Below are 19,662 nucleotides of genomic sequence, written 5' to 3'. Positions count from 1 at the left end.
TGAGAGCAGGTGTCAGACCAAACCATGCACCATGCTCAGAGCAGTGGGTTCAGAGGCAGATGTTCCCCTAGAAAATCCTGGGAAGGGACTTGTCCAAATCCTGTCCAGGCTTGAGTGCCTATTCAGCCTGCAAAGTCAGGCAGCCCATCCTGTCAAGCAGGGGTGATCCTCCAGGCAGCATCCCAGGGCCAGGAATGGTTGTCACTTCATGAGGTTGGTCAGCAATCGAGTAAGAAATGTCTGCTGTACTTTTCAACAGAAAGATTTCCAGACTGCAGTTCAACAAGGTGAAGCTTGAAGATGCTGGGGAGTACAGCTGCGAAGCGGAGAACGTTTTAGGGAAAGACACCGCAAAAGGCAGCCTGAATGTGAAAAGTGGTAAGTGAAGAAGCCAGCAAATGTCTCGAGCTGTCTGCCATTCCACAGAAAGGTTCTGCACATGGTCTGTCTTGTATTTTGTTTCATGCTTTCAGGAGATCGAGTAAAACAATCTTGGGAGATAAGAAAAATGCAGCTTAGCATAAATGTTTATCTTTGTTATCTGTCACTGGCAATGTGGTTAATTTACATTTTAAATAAACTTACAGTCTATGTATTTTTTTAAAAAGGGGTAAGGAGGAAAGAAAGCTGGTGGGCTTGATGTTTTCATTTTTTAAAGAATTTCTGAGAAGCAAAACTCACCAGAAGACAAGTAATCAGACCATAGCTCTGTGATGAGTGAAGTTGCTTCTGGTTTTCATCCTAGAATGTGTGCTCCATCTCTTAGAGCTCAGCGGATGGAGTCTGAGGTTAGGTGGTTTTATTATTATCTTGGTCATAATAATTATATTGCTTAACATGATGGTTTGGATGCACCCTCCGGCTCAGAAAGTCCCTACAGTGACTGCCAGAAGCTGGGAGGGCACAGCTAGGGAGGGGATGACTGTATTTCCTAAGCTCTTCCTCCTGCCATTCACAACAGGCACTGTGGCAGCCTGGGCTTTGAGCGCTGGGCTCTGGCTCCGGGCTCTGCAGCCCTTTGCTGGGATCCAGTTTTTTGTTCTCTCACCAGCCTTATCCCAGTGTGAGGGAAGGTAGCTTTCTCCTGCTGTTTTCTGGCAGTATTTTCTCTGTTACCCTCAGCCTGTTTGCCATCCTGAATCTTTTGTTCCGTGAAGCTGCAGCGTCACACAGCCTCCCCCTCAGTTATCCTGCCTGTTCAATCCCAGTGCTTGCAGAGTCTGGAGGAAAGCCGTCCGTGCTCACACCTCCCTGCCTTCATCCTCCATGTCTGTGAGCTCAGCCCTGCTGCTCTGCTGGGTCTATTTCCGATTGTGATAGGAAGGGTGTCCCGAGTAAGAAACTGAGGCAGTGCTCTCCTTTTTTTCCTTGACTCACGCTCGGGCTGTCCCACGCCACATAAACTGCTCCTGTTTGATGGGAGCTGCATGTGCAACCTCCCTTCCCTGTGAGCAGCCATCAGAGCCCTGTCTGCCTCCTCTGTGGCCCCTTCCCCATCACCAGCACCCCTCTCGCCAGAGGAGGAGTGTGGCTGAGCAGTGCCTGCTGCAGGGCTCTGACCTGCACACCAGGTGAATGCACATCTGCACACCAGGTGAATGCACATCTGGCCACTGCAACCTCCAGCTGCCCCTTCCTGCAGGCAGAGAAGGCAGCGCATGTCAGGGTTCAGCTCTCCCTCCTCAGGAAGCCACGCTGTGTGGCAAGGACCACTCACAGCAGGGATGGACTCACACCTGAGGTGCCCAGAAATGTGTTAAGATCTGAAAAACCATGAAAGACACACAGAGATCCCGCTGCAGGGTGCTGTGAATCTGGTGGATGCCCTGCCTGGATGAATCCATGTTCTCAGCTGCCTCGCCAGCCTGCCCCTGGCTTGCTGCTCAGCTGCCCATGCACCTTGCTGCTGTTTGCAGACCACCTGCCAGGACAGCAGTGCCAGCTGTATCCCCCTGCAAAGGTAGCCCAGGTGATGGTGATCCCTGGAGGCTTTGGCAGCCCTGTCACCCCTCTGCACTCTTTTTTCCTCTCTCCCCTGGAGCTACCCAGAGTTAAGCAGCCTTCCCCAGTATGCAGACATGTGCTGTCCTGGAGTACTCCTCTTCCCTTACTGCTGGGCTTTCTTGGGGTCTCGACAGCTTTCCTCACTTCTGCAAGCTCCCTTCCTCTGTGATACCTTTCAGTAGAAAACTCATCAGGGCATCGGAATCCATACGTGTGTTGTCTCCTGTTTTTTCTTCCCCAGGCTCCCTAGCACTGATCCTGTTGTGGCTTCCATGGCAAAGTGCTCTTTGCTCTATTCCAAAACCACTTGCCAGTTTCAGAAAAGCAGCTTTTCAGCCATACAGGTCTGTTGCAAGTCACCAAAACCACCACATCTTTAGAGAGAAAGAGGGAATGGCTGCAGAGCAGAGACCCCTTGGCACTTAGAAAATGCCCATCAGCCAAAGCCTCACCTCATCCTTCCTCTACAATTCCAGTATTTCCACAAAACTCCCAGCTCAGAAATAAATGTTTTTGCACTGAGAGACTTCGTGAGGGTGTTAATTTCTGTGGAAATGCTTCTGGGCTTAGTCAAAATATGCTGTGCTTTGGTTGTATTGCAGATTTTTATGACTTTGAAGTAAATTAGATGCTTTCTTAGAAAAATGTCCCATTTCCCAGTTCTCTTCATTGAGTAGTCTAATGTGGGTATCACATGGCCATGAGGGCACAGGTGAGATGTGACTGTTCCAGACTCTTTTTCTCCTCAGATAATTTCTACACATCTCCTCAACTGCCCTGCCCCTTATTAAACACTGCAGAAAAAAATCAAGTTGTGCAAAAAATTCTTTCTGCTTCTAGCTTTTGTGGTGGTCTCACCCCTGTCTCTGACTGGCACTGCACTCCCAGCCCAGGCTCCTGGGGCTTTCTCCTTTGTGCATCCAGAGGGCCTGAGGGACTTCTCCAAAGGTGCTGGTGCTGCCAGCGGGTTTGAATGGAGCTGATGTCTGTGGGCATTCCAGTATCCTGGTTAAGAAAGAGGAAATCAGCACCTGTGCTTGTCTCCCCTACTGCCTGGGGCCATGGCCACCGTCTGTTCCATGTCCCTCCACCTCTTGTAGGAGCATCAGTTTGTGCTGCAGATCTTCACGTACCCGTGGGATGGAGGCTCTTCAGAAAATCCCACCTTTTCTTAAACTCCACGTTTTTTCCCACTGTCATGTCCTGCCATCCCATCTTTGCGCTCTTGTGGCCATCAGGACTACGAAAACCTCCTGCAGTTTTGCTCATCTCCTGCCAGGTGGACCCTGAGCCATTTCTGCCTCTTTGTCATGACAGGAGGCCCTTCACAGCGAGGAGGACATCGTGCCCTGTGCCATGCCCTGCAGGGACACTCCTTGTCCTGACTCTGTCCCCCCAATCCCCTGCCCTAAACCAGGACTAACACCTTGACAGCCCCCAGCCTGTCCCCCCCAGCAGCACCTGCCCCTCTGCTCCTCCCCACAGTACCTAAGCCCACCCTGCTCTGCTCAAAAGAGATATTTTGTTCACTACTTTCTTACCTTAATTTTCCCAGGAACAACGAAAGCACCACAAGTCTTACCAGCCTCAGAAACTAAAATAGTTGTTATGGAAGAAGAGTGTAAGTACCTCTCCCCCTCTCCCCCCACACAGCTGCTTTCCCCTAATTTGTTTGTTATTATGAGACATTTTGTATAAATGCTTTATTGCCTCCTGGAATCTTCTTTAATCACTCCTTCTGTCTGATTTTTCCCAAAGCCACTGATCTTTCTTTCCCTAGATCTTAAAAAAAAAAAATCTGATTTATATTGCTGGTGTCTATCTTGGAGAGGGAGAATTTGATAACTATTGCAATGGCAGCTCAAAGAACATGCTACTTGAAATTGCAACTGAAGTTTAGGCATTCCCAGCTCTTTCAGTACATGGAGTTACTGATACTTGCAAGATGTGCTTGTTATGGCCTTTGATTTAACAGGGGTTTCTTAAATTGCTGTGGGTTTGGGTTTGTTTTTTTTTTTTTTTGAGGATAGTTGATAAAACCAAAACAGGTTGTAGCAAGGACAAGAAAAAAGACACGAGTCTTCTAAGCATAGGTAATAAGAAAGTTGCAGAAAATCCATCCATGCCTTGCCATCCCACTTTTTCTGAGTCTCCAGAAAGCAAAACCAGATTTCCCCAAATGTTTAATTTGATTTAGTGTGGCTGAAATGCTTTTTAGCATTCCCTCCTATTCAGTTGTCCCAAAAGCAGTAGAAAATGGGCACAGAGCAATAAAAACCAAGGAACGGATACAAGTGTAGATTAGAATCCCGGGGCCTGGAGGTTGGCTCATCAATTTCTGGTGGAGGATGTTATGTCTGTGTCAGGGGGGTCTGTCCTCAGTGGGAGCCCACCAGAGTCCTGGCCAAACCCCTGGGAAGCCAGGACCAGGCAGGGATTTTGAGATCCGTGCTGTGTTTCCATCCCAGCTGCAGATGCCCAGAGCTGAGAGCACAGCTGGCTGTGCCTCACTGTTGGTGATTCTGCTCTGCAGATTTTATGGGGATGTTTCTTCCTTTGAAAGCTCAGTCTTTTATGATTTTAAAGGAAATCTGATTGCAGCCACAGCAGGCACTGGTAAGGTGTTCTTTAAAAGCTTTTCTGATTAGAAAACTGCACTTAAAATGTGCTCTTGTGTAGTGCTTAGCCTTGGACTGCACTAGAGACACCAACCTGAGATACAGCATCATTAATGCCATGGCCACACCATCCTTCCCCAGGATTTTTCCTTTGTTTTCACCAGAAGAGATCCATGCTACTTCTTTGCATCATATTAGAGAAATGCTATTTTCTTAAAAGCCAAATCTCAGAAAGGAAACACAGAAATTTCCCCTTTTGGGAAACTTCTTTCCTCTGTGGATGCATCATCACTGTCTGGGTTTTTTTTCTAACGATAGGAAGAGATGGCAAAGTCTCCAGAGTTAAAGCTGTAACTCACTTTTTCCTTCACATGCCTTTTTTTGCAGTATCTCCCAAGTGTCACCTGAATAACTCAGAGTCTCTCCGATTTTTATGGTGATTGATGTTGTATCATAGAATTGCACGTGTGTACAGCATATGGGGAGGTGATGAAGATGTGAGGTGGGATGATCTGGAGAGCAGACAAGTATCTCATTCCCGTAAAAGTCTTGCATTTCTTTTCAATATCCGTGTTCAGAGTCACCTGTGGGTTGTCCCACCTTTGTTGTTTCACTGAAATCTTGTAAATCCCTTGCTGGATTTTAGACACTGGTTCCCCCAGTAGCTGGTGTGTGAATGGCATGAGGCACCACTCAGCTTCATTCAGTGGTGCAGTAGCCTCATTCATGGTGAAAACGTGTTAAATAAGACACTTTGTGCTTGTCTTGGTTGTGCAGCTGGGTGGTCACAGAGGCTCAGCTCACAGGCAGGAACTTGCAGGGATGTGGTAACTTGATCATGTGCCCCAATGCACAGAGAAAGGTCCTTTATGCTCATTTCAACATCCAGAGAACTCGAAATGGTAACGTGATCCTGTCATGGTGCAGCGTGAGGCAGCTAAACACGGTTCAGGAGTCTGTGGCTATGACAAGTTGGGTAAACAGGATAAAAACCAGTGTCAACACTTAGAAGAATTCTGATGGAGGCAGAACTGGAAGAAGGGTCAAAGCAATCTGGAGAGCATTCTGAGGTGGAAGGCTTATGCAGGACAAAGATAGTAAAACGCTCTCAAAGTTTCATTTTAAAAAGGTAAGATAATGTTTGAAATCCCTGAGAAGGTCAGGCAATCCCTTGTGCTTGCTTTCGGCTGTTGAGTTCTCCTCTAGTTCCTTCCCTTGGCTTCAACAAGCAGGTGAAGTCCTGAGGGTAGGGAGAGAACACAGGCCAGGTGGAGGAAGTGTGGTTTGGACGTCAGGATACAGGAGGATGTACCAGTGGTGGGCAGGTGCTCTAAACCAACATGTGGATCATTGCAGCTGCTCACCCGGACCCTGCTCGTGCTCTTGGCTCGCTCTGTAGCTGGGTGAGTGCCTGGTGACTGCTTTATCAGCCTGTGTGGGCTGCCAGTGCCCCTGGCTGAGGGTGCTCTGCAGCAGAGAGAGGCTCGGGATCGCAGGAGAAGGTGAAACGGGGAGAAAGAGCAGAAGAGGCAGTGCTGAGTTGTGCTGAGAACAAGAGGGTTGGGGGTAATATGAAGCACCTGGAAGAAAGCTGGGCTCTCTGGGTTTAGTTTTGGGGCCTTTATTTCATCTGCTGGGGATCACAAGCCCTCCCCAGAGTCCCTCTAGAGACCCCTGTGGGAAAGGTAGATGAAAGAGTCCTTTTTTCTCCAGTTAAGTCCAACTCTCCACACACCGGGTGGGGTCCACAGATTTCATAGCTGTCATCTGGGTGATGCCATTGGATGAAGTTTGTAGACTCATTGAGGCAATCCCTCTCCAGTTTAATACCTTCCCTGATGCCTAGCATGGCTGGCTGTTGGAAATGTTCTCCTCACTTTGTCTCTGCCAGGTGAGCTTGGCCTGAAGGACTTGCATGGTTGCAATAGCTGCGCTGTGGTTTGTGAGTCACACACCCCACAGAAACATGTGCCACGTAGTTGTAGTTCAACCAATCCCCCCAAACCTGCTCTCAAATCCAGTCTGGCATGGCCTTTACTGGGTGACCATGGCAGACCTGCCTGTGAGTTGGCTGGTCAGTCCCCAGCCTCTCCAGCCTGAGGCCACTGAGCTCTCCTGGAGCTCCCAGTGCTGCAAACGTGAGCAGGGTGCTCTGGGTTTGGAGTTGAAGGGTGTCCAGCCAGCCCAGAGCATGGACAAGAACAGACACAAGTCTGGCCATGTGAACAGAGCAGTTTTCAATATTAGACTAAAAATAAGTCCTGGCGTGGTCTTTGCTCAGATAATTTAAACCCCTTTGCTGGAGGTGTGGTCGTAATTGAGCGGAACCTGCACGCACGCAGGCACGGAACCTTGAGGTGAATGTGGGGATCTCACTGCCAGTCTGCAGGGAGCTGTGTGGTGCCTGGCAGCTGCCAGATCCTGCCCACTGCTCATTCTGCACACTGTGTATTTTTTAAGCAGTCACACAGCTACTACTCGAGGTGTGGTGTAAGGACAGGCAGTGACTCTAAAGGCAAAGAGGGGCAGGATGAAGTGTGGGGTGGGAGCTGATGTCCCCTGGGAGCACTGAGGCTGAGCCCAGCCTTCAGAGCTGGGCTGTGGACCAGGGGATCTGCTCTTCTGGCTCCATCCTGGGATCCTGGTGTGTTGCTTCACTTCTTGGGCTTCAGCTGCCTTGCTTGCGAAGCTTTCACGCTGGCATTGGCTCTGCAAAAGGATTTTTAGGTTGCTGAACAAATCCCCTCATTGAAGTATCATGTTGCTGCTATTACAGTTGATGATGGGGATTTGGGAAAATGAAATGCTGCACTGCTGTAGTGTGCATTTCAGACCCCTCTGGTAGAGAAGAGCATAGGAAGGGCTCCCTCATAAAGCTGGAGAGATCATTCTAGAGGAGTAACTAGAAGCTTGACAGTAACACAGGACTTTGGCCCTGCAGTTACTGGCTGTCCCATGGAAACAGGCAGCCCCTGAGTGCTCAGAAACCTTTAAACTTGTTTCTTAGTGAAACCCCTGAACAGTGCAGATGGGAGAGGTGAGGAATGCAACCTGTGCTGTTTTGATCAGTGGCATCTGATGCTCCATGATGAGAGTCTTGCAGTCTGGTGTTTGTATCTTGGGATGAACTCCTAGTCTGCAACTATTGATCCTAATGATCCCCTCCAGAACTGGAAACATGATTCCAGCAGGATCTATTTCAGTAAAAAGCGGGGTAAATATTTGGTCATTTCCAAATGAATAAACACACAGGAACAGAATTTTTATGACCTCCGGAGTCCCCAGTCTGCTGTCAGGCAAGCCCCAGTGTGCACAGGCCCTTCTGATTTCATGTACAGAGAGCAGCAGGCAGCATCCAGACTCTGCTCAGGTTTATTGCGAGAGGAGGTGTTGTATCAGACACACAGAAATCTGCCACAGAGGGAATGGTGAGGATCACCAGCCCCTCCATGTGTTAATCAGTGTAAATCATGGATTTAGTGTGGCTCGTGCCAGGATTACAGTGCTACAACAAGAAATATCTTGGCCAGACACCTTCTCATCCATGTTCTTCTAACAAGTAGTTGGATGAACTCTGTTGAAGGGAACCTCAGCAATTCTGTGTTTTATCAGTAAGTACACGAGGCATATACAGAGCAGGTAATCTGTATACACTCCCCAACCAGCTGAGTTCATCTGTCTAACTGAATGTCTAAATATTGAGAGAATAAAGTGTCTGTACTCTATGAACCCACCAGCCACAGCTATTTATAAAGAAGAAAAGGAGTGGCGAAGCTATCGCTGTCTCCCTGCTCTCCTCGACAGTAGCTGTAGTTCGTGAAAAATTAACAATAATTTATAGTCCAAGCTGCATTAATTAACTCTTTGCAGGGGGAGTATTTCACCAGACTTCTGAGAACAGGCTGGTGAGCTACCTGCAAAGGTTAAATGACGTGCACGGCAGGAATTGTGTAAGAATCCCTGCACAATCATTAATGGCCTTTCTGCGTAGATGGGTTGTGGGAGGGGAAGTCCACCCAGCAGAGTCACTGCCCCTGGCTCTCTTCTCTGTTGCCCTGTCATTGATGATAGTCCAGAGTAACTGAGGCGTGTGGTGGAAAACAGACTCTCTGAATGACTCCAGTGCTGTGAATCTCTCGTGTGTTTATGCTGCTCTGTCCTCACTGGCTGGGGCAGCAACAATAAAACGTGGCTGCAGATCATTCACAAACACATCATCAAGAGGCAGCCTTCTTTTCCCTGTCCTCACGTCTTTCCTCCTCTTTTTTCCCTGTCCTCACTTCCTTACTCCCCTCTTTTCTTCGCCTCCTTATTCCCCTGTCTCCTTTGTCCTCACCTCCTCCCTTCAGCTTTGTTCTCAGTCCTGGGACTGAAGACCAGCTGGGGATCTGACCTGCTGATGGGTGAGCTGCTCCAGCCCTTCTCTCACCCTGCAGGGGCTTTCTGACCAGGTTGCCACTGTGTGTCTCAGGGGTGCCTTGCTCATTCCCTCTGGTCAAAAGGAAATGCCACCACTTGCTTTCCATAGCTTGCCTCGTGCACACTCCTTGTTTTCCGCTTTTAATTTGTGGAAGTACCTGGGGAGGCTGTTGGTGCATGACTGGTGTTACTGCACAACCCCCTCATCACATCCCACTGCCTCCATGAGTCCTGTTCCGCCCTGCTACCACCCAAAAACTGCTCCCTTGCTTATTCAGTTCTCCACTTATCTCAGCAGCTTTACAACTTTCCAAGCCATTTGGGATAGATGGAGTTGTGTTGGAGGCTGAATGAAGGACTTATTCTGCCAACCAACCAGCCAAGGGGGGGTAAAATGTGCTGGGTACTGTGCAGCAGTTAATGTGAAATAGCTGTGGGAAGTAATTTCTGGATCACCAGGCACAGCTGTGTAGTGTTTGGCACAGAGGTGAGAGTACCTGCATGGCTGTAAATGAACTGTGTGTGAGGTTCCCTATACCAGCGTCAGACATCCCAGTGCAGATGACTCTGGACCAGGCATGTAGTTATTAAAGTACTTGCAGTGGCCCAGGCTGATGGGGAATAGAGCTAAACACCAAGTAACTTGTGAATCTGGGATAATTCTCCCACTAATGGGGTGGAAACCCACTGAAATCTCCTTTGGCATCATGCTTTGAGGTGCTCATGTGTGATCTGCAGCCACAGGGTGTCAGAGGGCCACGTTTCAGGCCAGGCACAGTTAACATTTTCTAAGTGACACATTTTGCTTCCCTTTGTCCTCCCACTAGAGCGTGGCAGGTCTCTCCTTCCTTGCTCCCTAAATAGTTGCTATCATGAATGTGAAGTCCCAGTTGCAGCAACATCCCAGGGTGATCAGGCACCTTGGAAGGCTCTAGACTATGTGTTACCACACAGCAGTGAGATTTCAGGGTTATAAGAGATAAAGATCTGTACTCAGTGTATCAAACCTCAATAAGAACATCAGGAATTCCTGTAACTGGAATAGATATCCCATAAATACCATGTGTGACGTATGGTCTTGCTATTTCCAAAGAGAAAACCAGAACCAGGGATGACCCAAAAAGGGAATACAAAGAGATTCCCAGCTAGGAAAGGAGATGCTGGCTGTGCCTGTAATGCCACAGGTGGCACAGGGGAAACAAGTGGGGATAATGACCCGTTTTTTCTAACTCAAGAGGCAGAAAAGGGCAGGTTAAAAGAATTGAATGGAGATGTGCCCTTGCACGCTGTGTGCGTAGCACTGGAGCTCTTGTCGCAAATATTGTGGATGCTACAAGATTAGATTTGTTCAAACAGCAACTAAACGTGTTGCTGGAAGAATCCAGCAAAGGCCACTAAATGTAAGGACACTGTGGCTGTCTTGGGGTGTCTCTGAGCCCCCCGTCCTGGGTGGCCTAAGGAAGATTATCATTGTGTGCTCATGCTGATCTTCTTTCTTCAGTTTTGCCACTGTTGGGGGCAAGGCAGGGCTTTGGCTTGCCCAGTAGTGCTCAGCTTTTAGTCTAAAATGGCCTCATTTCCTAATGCTCTCTTCTCTCTTCAGGGAACTGCCTCTCTCTGTGGCCTTTGCCACATCTCTGCGCTGACAAATGGACCGTAGTAATATGATTCCATGAGTCAGTTTTAAAACACTTTGTGCTTCTTTGGGATAAAAGGCAAGGCACTTGCAGGAAACAGGGTTTAAAGGATAATGACATTTGCAAGGTGCTTCTAGCAGAGGTGAGCAGCCATGCATTCTCCTGACAGGCACAGCTCTACTGACAGCTGTCCCCTAGAAGTGGCCAACATGCCCCAGCCTCAATCATGTCAGGCTCTTTTTTATCTGTTTAAAAGGGACAAAACTGTTTCTATGGGATGAAGATCCCATGCAATCTCTGGCTGATGAGCACTGTAATCCACCCTGGTATCACACCACACAGCACTGCATCTTCCCATCCACCCTTCTCGGTGGGCTGGGTGTCTTCTTATCTAGGTGGGGTTTCCTCTGGGGAGGTTTCTGGGCTCTGTTTTCAGTTCTCCCTCTCTGCCCCTCTCTTGCTGTGGCAGGGCTTGCTCCAGAATCATTTCCTGTAGGGTTTATGATGCGAGACTTTGCCAGATGGATCGTTTTGCTTGCTACCAAGTGGTGTACTTGATGGTTGCAGGGGTGACAGCTCCCTGCAGCATGTGCTTGCTCTTAATCCATGTGCCTTCCAATTTGCACCAGCGCTTTGGTTGATGAAGTTTCAGTGCTCCCTGATCTGATGGTACACTTGCAGAGATCCACACTTACCGGAGACCCAAAGCTCTCCTCTTCTGAATAGAAATGTGCTACTATCTTGTAAAGGTATAAATTATAAAGCCTTGTCTGTATAATGAGTCTGCATTCCCCAGATAAATTACACAGACTCATAATGGCTTTGGCTTTTAGTTACCATTAATCTTAACTGGAAGGGAGTGCTGAATTTCCAGCAGAAGTTTGGGAGTTTTCAAATTTTTGCAAGAGTTTCATTGGAAGCTTGGTTGAACCATCCTCTGCTCCACCACTCCAGTGTGTGCACTCTGCTTGCTGTCCACATTTGGCTCCCAGCTGGCTGGCAGGACGTGCCCTCAGGGAGCAGCTGCTGTCCCAGGGCTGTGAGCATTTCGGGTCTTTGCTGGAGTGTTTTCCAAGTCTCGTTTGCAGAGCACTTTGGGACATCTTGCTGTGCCCTGGATAGCTGCGAAAGACAGAGCCAGAGGCAATGGTTATTCAAGGCAAAGCATGGAAATAGCTCTGCTCCGTGCACAACCCCGTCCTGTCAGGCAGTGGGAGGCGTCCACTTCCTTATGGGAATGGAAGACAATGGACAGGACAATGCATGGTTCAAACAAACTGAGCAGGGAGCTTGGCCCTGCCCTGAGCCATGCACAGGTAACGGCGTGGGCTGCTCCACCTGGGCACAGCCCAGCGGGAAACTCCTCCTTCGGAGAGCCATGGACTCCACGCAGGCAGAGAGACCCAAAAGCATGAGAGCCCGAACAAACTTGTCTGCTTGCTCGTGTGCCAAGCATCACCCACAAGTGAGAGGTGCTGGGAGCCCTCCTTTGCCTGGGAGAGCCTGGATGTTCCCAGCAGGTGCTGGGCTGGAGCTGGATCATGGGAATACAGCCCTTGGCTCTGGCGTGCAGGCTGCAGCCAGAGGCAGCCTCGGAGCCCCTGCAGAGGTGGGATGAGCACAGAGGGTGCCGAGGAGTGGGGAGCAGCCCTGGCTCCCTCTGGGACAGGCCACAGCTTGCCCTGCTGCTCCTCCTGTGTCTCTGACTGGCTCCTGCCTGGCTCTGGTTCAAGCTTTCTTCCTCGAATCCTGTGTCAGTGAGGAGTTCAGTCTCAGGGATGGTGTCACTAACCTCTCCATGAGGTTTGTTCACGCTTTGGAAAACAGAATGGAAGAGAGTATCTCCTCAGAAGCCTTGACTACAGCATACAAGGTGCTGCAAAGGAGGTACTAGCCACACTGCTGGAGGTGTAATTGTGATAGGGTCTGAGCAAGGTGGGTAGTCCAGGAAAGGCAACTATTTTTAATGAGATTAAGAGCTCAATTGTAACAAATTCATGCTTTTGAGTGCCCAGCCCTTCTTTGAGTTATGTGAAGATGGATCTGTATTCCCCAAAGCTGCTCACCTTCTGTAACCTGTATCAGTGCTCTAACAGGTATTTTCCTTGCTAGAAGCCTTTGTTTTACCTTTGGAGACTCTGCTTTGGGCTGTAAGTTTATCTGAGTCTCTCAGACACAGGAATTACAGTGAAATTCTGCAGACTACCTTCAGGTTTTCTTGTAGCTTACAGGACTGTAAAGCTTTTCTCTAGAAAGAAGTTTAGATTTGGAGAAGCACCTGTATCCCAGGAACTTGAGTCATGCTGGCTGCCTCCCTCATAGCACGAGCTGGGGCTGGCTGACTTCTGCTGGGTCTGCTGGGGCAGCCCTGTTGTGGCAGCACACAGCAATGCTCAGGAGCAGAGAGGGACAGATGGAGCTGCTCTTGCTTGTGCCAGGCCTGCTCCTGGCTCTGGAAACTCATTCCCTGACAGAGGTGAGGAGCAATGCCAAGTCCCCTGCAGTACCTCTGGGTCTGGGTCCAGTGTCCTGGTGTAGTCAGGCCTCAGCAGCACGTCACTGTGGCTCTGTGACTCCTCAGCTCCTCTTCTTCCTGACCTCCTGCTTGCCTGCTGGCACAGCGTTCCGAGCATGACGGGGGGCAAGGACAGCGGGAAAGGGGCACTTCCCTACAGCTTGCCAAAAAAATGATCTTGTTCTACATGCTGGCTGCTTAGAGGAAGATGAGTCTTCAACTCCTCACTCACTTGGCCCCTTTTGCTGGGAAAGGAAGGGTCAAGTTGCAGCCCCAGGACCTGAAGGTGGGTCTAAAGGCGCAGGCTGAGGTTTGTAGTTCTGGGGTTTTTACTTTGGCAAATGAACTTGTAGAAAATCATCTAAGGAAGCAGAATTGCCCAACAAAGGAAATAACAATATATCCTTTTTGTGTGTGTTTTTGTTTTCCCCTGCAGTAACCACAACTCTCTCCTCCTGGTCCGGGCATGCCAGAAAATGCAACGAAACAGCCAAGTCCTATTGTGTCAATGGAGGGGTGTGCTACTACATCGAGGGGATTAATCAGCTGTCGTGCAAGTAAGTGAGTGGAGTTCTTGTGTCAATATGGAAATTCCTTGGCTGAGGGAGAGGAGACCTTTGTGCAACTGCCAGAGTGGGGGGGAGCTCTGAAGTTCTCCTGGCAATTGCAGTTTGAGCTGTGCAGGTTCAGAAAGGGGCACTAGAGGGGCAAGGGTGGGGGACAAGGATTCGTATTTTCCTTTTTTGTGTGCGTGTCACTGCTCACTTTTCCTGGCTTTTCTCCCTCTAAGAATATGTTTGTCCTGGCTGTTTCTTTTCCCTTTTTCCCCTTTCTCCTCTGCAGCTTCAGGGAAATTTGGGTCCCTTTTGCTCTCCCTGAGCTGACACGTCCTGCCCTCCAGTCAGGGGGACCTTCCCAGGGCACAGCCTCCTCCCTCCCCCTTTACTGGAGGGGTCCCTTGCTGAGACCTGCCCCGACCTCTCCTGTACCTCATGGGCCCAGGGTTAACACCCAGCTGTTCCCCTCTCTGTGCAGCTTTGTAGCCACTGTGGGATGTTTGTTTCCTCCTTCAAACCCACAATAAAAAACAGAGACGTGTACTAAGTTATCCTTAAAATGAACTGCTTTGAAGGGTTTGCAGTGGGGCTGCACAGCCTGAGGGATGTGGAATGGGATGTGAAACTTTTTCACCCCTGGCTCACAGCCAGAAAGCCCAATAGCATCTCACACCTCACCCCCCAAGCCTAATAGTGCCTGTGGATAAGCTGTGCAGTCTGACTGCCAGTGCTGGAGGTGCAGGCACCCAGAGCACACCTGTATGTGCCCCTGGGCTCCTGCACAGTCAGCAGGAGGGAGTGCCCTGGGTGTGCATCCACTGAGCAGATGGAATCCTCTTCTGAGCTCACCTGGTGACCCAGGCATCACTGCCCAGCTTGGAGAAGCCCAGAGCTGACAATTTTCTCCCTTTGGAGCCCAGAGACCTCTCAGTGGAGACACAGCCAAAGGTCTTTACGTCCATGGATGTCAGCCCAGCAGCACTGCAGGATGTGATGCTCATCAGGCACCTCAGCTCCTCAGGCCTTGGAGGATGCACCTGAACTGAACCCTCAGCCCTGTGGAAAGCCTGTGGGCTGGATCACACTGAGCACAACTCCTCCCTTCTCCCAGTACTCCATTGTTTTGGCAGGGAGCAGCAGAAAAGGCCATCTGGAAACGTATCCTGCTGAGCTCTTGTGCTCTTGCTTTGCAGTGCAGGGTCAGCTGTGGGGGAAGGAGCATCTCCCAGTTCTCCCAGACTTGCCCCTTAGACACAGAAAGAGCTGGGTAGGACAGACACCAGAAGCTGTGGCTTCCACGTTTGCCATGTGCGAGGAGCGGGAGCAGCCCCTGTCCCCACAGCCCTGTGCTTTAGTGTAGTTGTCCCTGCCACTGGCTTCCTGGTGGCACCCAGATCATCTTGTCAGTGTTCCCCACAGGAAACATGGGGGAAGCCCCATATTGCTGATAAAGTCACAGCCACTATTCTGGTGTAGCTGTAGCCCAGGAAGCCCCAGCAGTTCCAGTCTTTCCATTCTGGGAAGGGCTAAACCCTTGAAGTCTGGAGGAGGGTGTGAATCAACATCTCTATCTGTGAGCAAAGTGGTCATGCCAGAAGCATAGACTTCAAGGCTGTTTCTTTTGGAAAGAACTTAAATCCAGATCAAGATTCAAATCGGATCAATTTTCAATTACAACAAGAGTTACCTGAAATCCTGCCGTACAGAAGAATCACCTTTGCCTAGAGAAGAATACTGTGGTAGGTGTCAAACGTCTTTCAGCAGACAGACTGTTTTAGCCAAAGTAATTCCAGCCTCATGAAGAAACAGCCTACCTTCCAACCAGGCTGCTCTGACAGCTGATGAGCAGAGGGCATGCTCAGTGATGGATTCCATTAAGATTTTACGTGCCACACGAAACAGCCCTAATTATTTCATCTCATTTGAAAGCCTCACTTGCAGATGGTAAAATGATATCCTTTTCCCATGAGTTCCAAGATACCAATTGCTAAAACCAGACGGGAATTGAGCAGGCATGTGTGGAAGGGCAGGAAAGTGTTACCCAGAAGGAGGTGCTGGGAAGGTCTGCACTGTCACTGTTCATCTGCCAGAAGATGTGGCTCCGTGTTCATGGAAACCCGGGGGACCCAGTGCCTTCCACACGGCACAGTCACTTCTGATCTTACTGCTTGAGGAGATCTCTGGATGTTCATTCTCCTTGGGTGCTTTTATCATTAAATCACAGACTGAAGATAAGAAAACCTGGCTCTTGAAGTGGTGTAATTTTAGAGTTTCTGGATTCCGAAGGATAATAGTTATTGAGGGATGCAGAAGCGTTTGAACTGAACAGTGTTTCCCATAAAGTGGCTCTCCCAGTGACATGGGCGATTCTTGGGGGAGATGCTGATGAATAAACAGACTTCCCCTTTGCCTGCAAAGAAAGAGTTGACATTCCACAGCTTCCTCATTGCACCAGGACAGGAGATCTGCTGCTGTGTTTGGGAAAGATGCAGCAACACAGACTCGGAGGAGAAAGGAAAGGAGGCAAACATACAGCTTCGACCTTCATTTCTGACCTCTGCAACAGCAGCCTTGGCCCTCCAGCCTCACTGTGCCTCTGAGCCAGGAGCATGGAGGAGATCAGTAGGTTCTGCTCACAACCTCTTCAAATGCTTTGGAGATCAACAGGAGCCACGTGAGCAGCTCCAGCGAGGAACAACAAGCGTCCATGTGCTGTTTCCATGTTGCTCTTCCAATAAGTCAGCAGGGCCTGGGGGGATCTCTGGTCCCCTGTGCCAGCTTGCAGCCCTCCCTCACTGAATGCTCAGGGGATTCTACCCCTCCAGCACCCATGTGATGTTGCCAGCCTTTCCAATGCCAGTTACTAGAGTTTTAGAGTGTTCTTGTTCACTGCCTGCCACCAGCCTGTGATCGGCTTCCTGGAGTGGGTTCCGTTCTTGCAGCTGTCCAGAAGCACAGAAATCCTTCCTGTAGATGTTCCCCCTGGCAGTCTGCACCAAAAATAGCAGATGAGTTTTCAAATAATTTCTTCTCCTGATGTGGTTCATGCTCGATTTGCTACAAATATTGCCTAAATTGGCAGCTGGCCTTTTACTATTATTTTATAACAGGCTTTCCAGAAACGTGGTCTTTTAAATCCTAAGGACCAGGTCCTCCTGGTCTTTTAAATCCTGAGGAACAAGTATTTGCCTGTAATCCCACTTCCTCCCTCCCTTTTCAACACACTTCAGCTACACCTTGGACAAAGCATTTTCTTCACTGAGGAAAAGCCCGGAATGGACTTGGAGCTGTTTCAGAAACGGTGTATTTCTGGATTATGTTCTTCCATAATTTTGTCCTTAATTTGAAGTAAATTCTACACGTGATGGTGTCAAAGGAAACCTGAACACAAAGCAATCTGTGCTGTTATCCTGACTCTGCAAACAGACCACCTGGAAGTTAGATGAGAGAAGTGGGATCTGCCTCAAATATTCTGCAAATTTTCAGCATAAACCTGGGAAATGACTGAGCCACACACAGACAGGACTGATGCAGCAGCCCTTGTGCTCCAAGCACTTGAGAAGAAGAATTTCTGAACCCTTCTCCAGACCATTTTGCTCAGAGAGGCCTTAGGAGCTGGACTCCAGGGCAGTGACAGACTTGAGTAGAGCACATTAAGGTGCCACAGAAGGGATGCACACAAGCAAGGCCTTGCACTGGGCTGGGACACACAACAGTGGTGCCTGCTTTGTTGTGTCCAGTCAAACACAGCGTTGGGATGATTGGCAGCCTCTGCTCTTGGATCTGCCTCCATCCTGGAGCCCACAGAGTCCTTGGCACAACTTAGAGCAGTTGGAGGCTGCTCCAATCTTTTATTGCTGGGTGCCCCACAGGGCTGTGCTGTCCAAAGAGCAGAAATGCTCTTTTTCCCAGTTAGGTCTTGGCACACGTTAGGTACAGTTGGGGTCTTCCCAGCCAAAGAAAGCAGCAAGTCAGGTCTCATCACTGCAGAGCCTTCTCTGCCTGCTAAAACGCTCTTCAGGTCTCTTTCATGTGGCCAGTGGAGTCAAAGTGTTCTGCCCTGGGCCAGGATCTTGTGTGGGATCAGAAGACTTAAAGCGTAGTACAGAGCAACACCCCCACATCATGTTGGACCAGTTGTGCTCGCAAGAATCAGACTGGAGGATTTACAAATGCTGACAGATAAACAGACTCTCTGTGCTTGGGGTGACAGCTCTGCCTCACATGAGGGAGTGAGGTCAGAGGCCTGGTGCACCTCAGGCAAAAAGTGAGAGTCAAGGAGAGAATAAAAACAAAACAAAGCAAAAGGAGAACAGATCATTTCTAAACCAGCTGATGAATCCAAGTCACCAACTTTCAAAATCACATGTTCACCTCCTCCAAATGTATTGTTTCCTTCACATTGTCCCAGGAAAAGGAAAGATCATTCTGAAAGGTTGGCCACACCGCCAGCTCCCCTGTGCTTTCCCAGTGCACCATCCAAAGGTGTGAACATCACAGGGATCCTGTACAGCTGTGGTCCTGCTGGCAGCACTGTTTGCTCAGCTGCCCTGTGGCATCCGGAGCTGTTCCACCCCTCCCAGTGGCATTTGGTCAGCACGAGCTGCTCATTGCACAGCCACAAGGACGTCACTGTGCCATGGATGTACGAGCAGTTCTGTGGGGAGGTGTTGCAATACCCTTGGAAATGAAGAGCCAGGGGTGAAAATCTCCACATCCTGTTCCAAATCCCCTGAACCAGCCAGGACTCGTTCCTTGGGTTTTGCATGCTGTTTATCTTGGGTGATGAGATCAGGTACCATTTCAGGTTCAAGTGACCCATCTGTGCATCCTGCTCAATGCACTGTAACCGTATCAGACCCTTGAGGCCCATCAGAGTGTGGAAGCCGATCCTGCAGCAGCAAAGGCTCGGTGAAGGCAACGACGCAGATCCTGCGGCGCTGCCACAGCTCAGCCGGAGCCGCGCCGCTGTCGTCACTGAGCCCAGCAGTGGATGTCCCTGAGGTCTGGACTCCACTCTGCAGCAAACATGCCTTGATTAGCTGCTCTGGAGAAGGCCTTTGCATTTATTCTGGTTGCTTTCTTTTCTTCCCGTCAGTGATTTTGTGGAGTGAAGCCTTTTGCGGCTCTCCAGAGCCTGATCATCTGGGACTGGTCAAGGGACAATGACAGAACTGTCTTCTTTTTCAGCCCTTCCCACAAAAAAGCAACATGCTTGAAACATTTTTTTCCATTTGCTTACATCAGTGCATTGTGTCCTTCTGCTACAGCTTGTCTTTTTTGCGTTATTTTGAAGCACCTGCTCATTCACGTTCTTCTGTAGCATGGGTTGCTTTATGAGAGCTACCGAATTTGGCATATTTTAATTAAGATCTGGGGGTGCAAAGGAAATGTGCCGACCCTTGCAAGATTTAGAGCAACAGCTGGACAGAGAAAGCTTTGCTTCCAGCAGGAACACTATGATAATGAATTAATAGTAGCAAATAATAATTAACAATAATTATTGCCCTGCCGTGATACAGGGCAAAATGTCGAAGTTCGTCAATTTTCAGAAATAAGTGCCCAGCAAACACCATAGAAATGAGTCATTCCAACTATTTTGGTTTGTACTTTCTGAGATGCTTTATTTTGACTGATCATCTTACTGCATTTTTGTTACCATGTAAATATCTCACTGCAATTCATCCTGAACCCAAGAGCAGAATCTTGCGGATGTTTTCAAAATGGGGTTTAAAAAAAAAAATAAAAGGTCTCAAGGTCAAAACTAAAATAATTGGACATTTTCCAGCAATAATAGAAAACAGAATCTGGACAGAAAAACCCCTGACCAGTTTTATCAATGGCATTTGCAAGTAATTTTCAGAGGTAGCAATTAGATGCAGAGGGATGGAGTTAAGCAAGGACAGTTTGGG

General features: G+C 49.1%; 1 protein-coding gene across 4 annotated transcripts in view; it reads left to right on the top strand.

The window, feature by feature from the left end:
• The window catches only part of NRG2 (neuregulin 2), a 156,675-nt gene that overhangs the window by 111,656 nt on the left and 25,357 nt on the right, over window positions 1–19,662 (top strand). For 3 of the 4 annotated variants that reach the window (XM_048320284.1, XM_048320282.1, XM_048320281.1), the window contains exons 3-5: window positions 260–378; window positions 3,560–3,625; window positions 13,630–13,750. In XM_048320284.1, the coding sequence (XP_048176241.1) occupies window positions 260–378; window positions 3,560–3,625; window positions 13,630–13,750 (306 nt within the window). The remainder of the gene's footprint in view (window positions 1–259; window positions 379–3,559; window positions 3,626–13,629; window positions 13,751–19,662) is intronic. The other variant, XM_048320285.1, reaches the window with a different exon arrangement.

Source organism: Corvus hawaiiensis, chromosome 15, assembly GCF_020740725.1.
Source record: "Corvus hawaiiensis isolate bCorHaw1 chromosome 15, bCorHaw1.pri.cur, whole genome shotgun sequence".
In the NCBI taxonomy this organism is placed as follows: Eukaryota; Metazoa; Chordata; class Aves; order Passeriformes; family Corvidae; genus Corvus; species Corvus hawaiiensis.
This window is presented reverse-complemented; position numbering and strand designations above follow the sequence as displayed.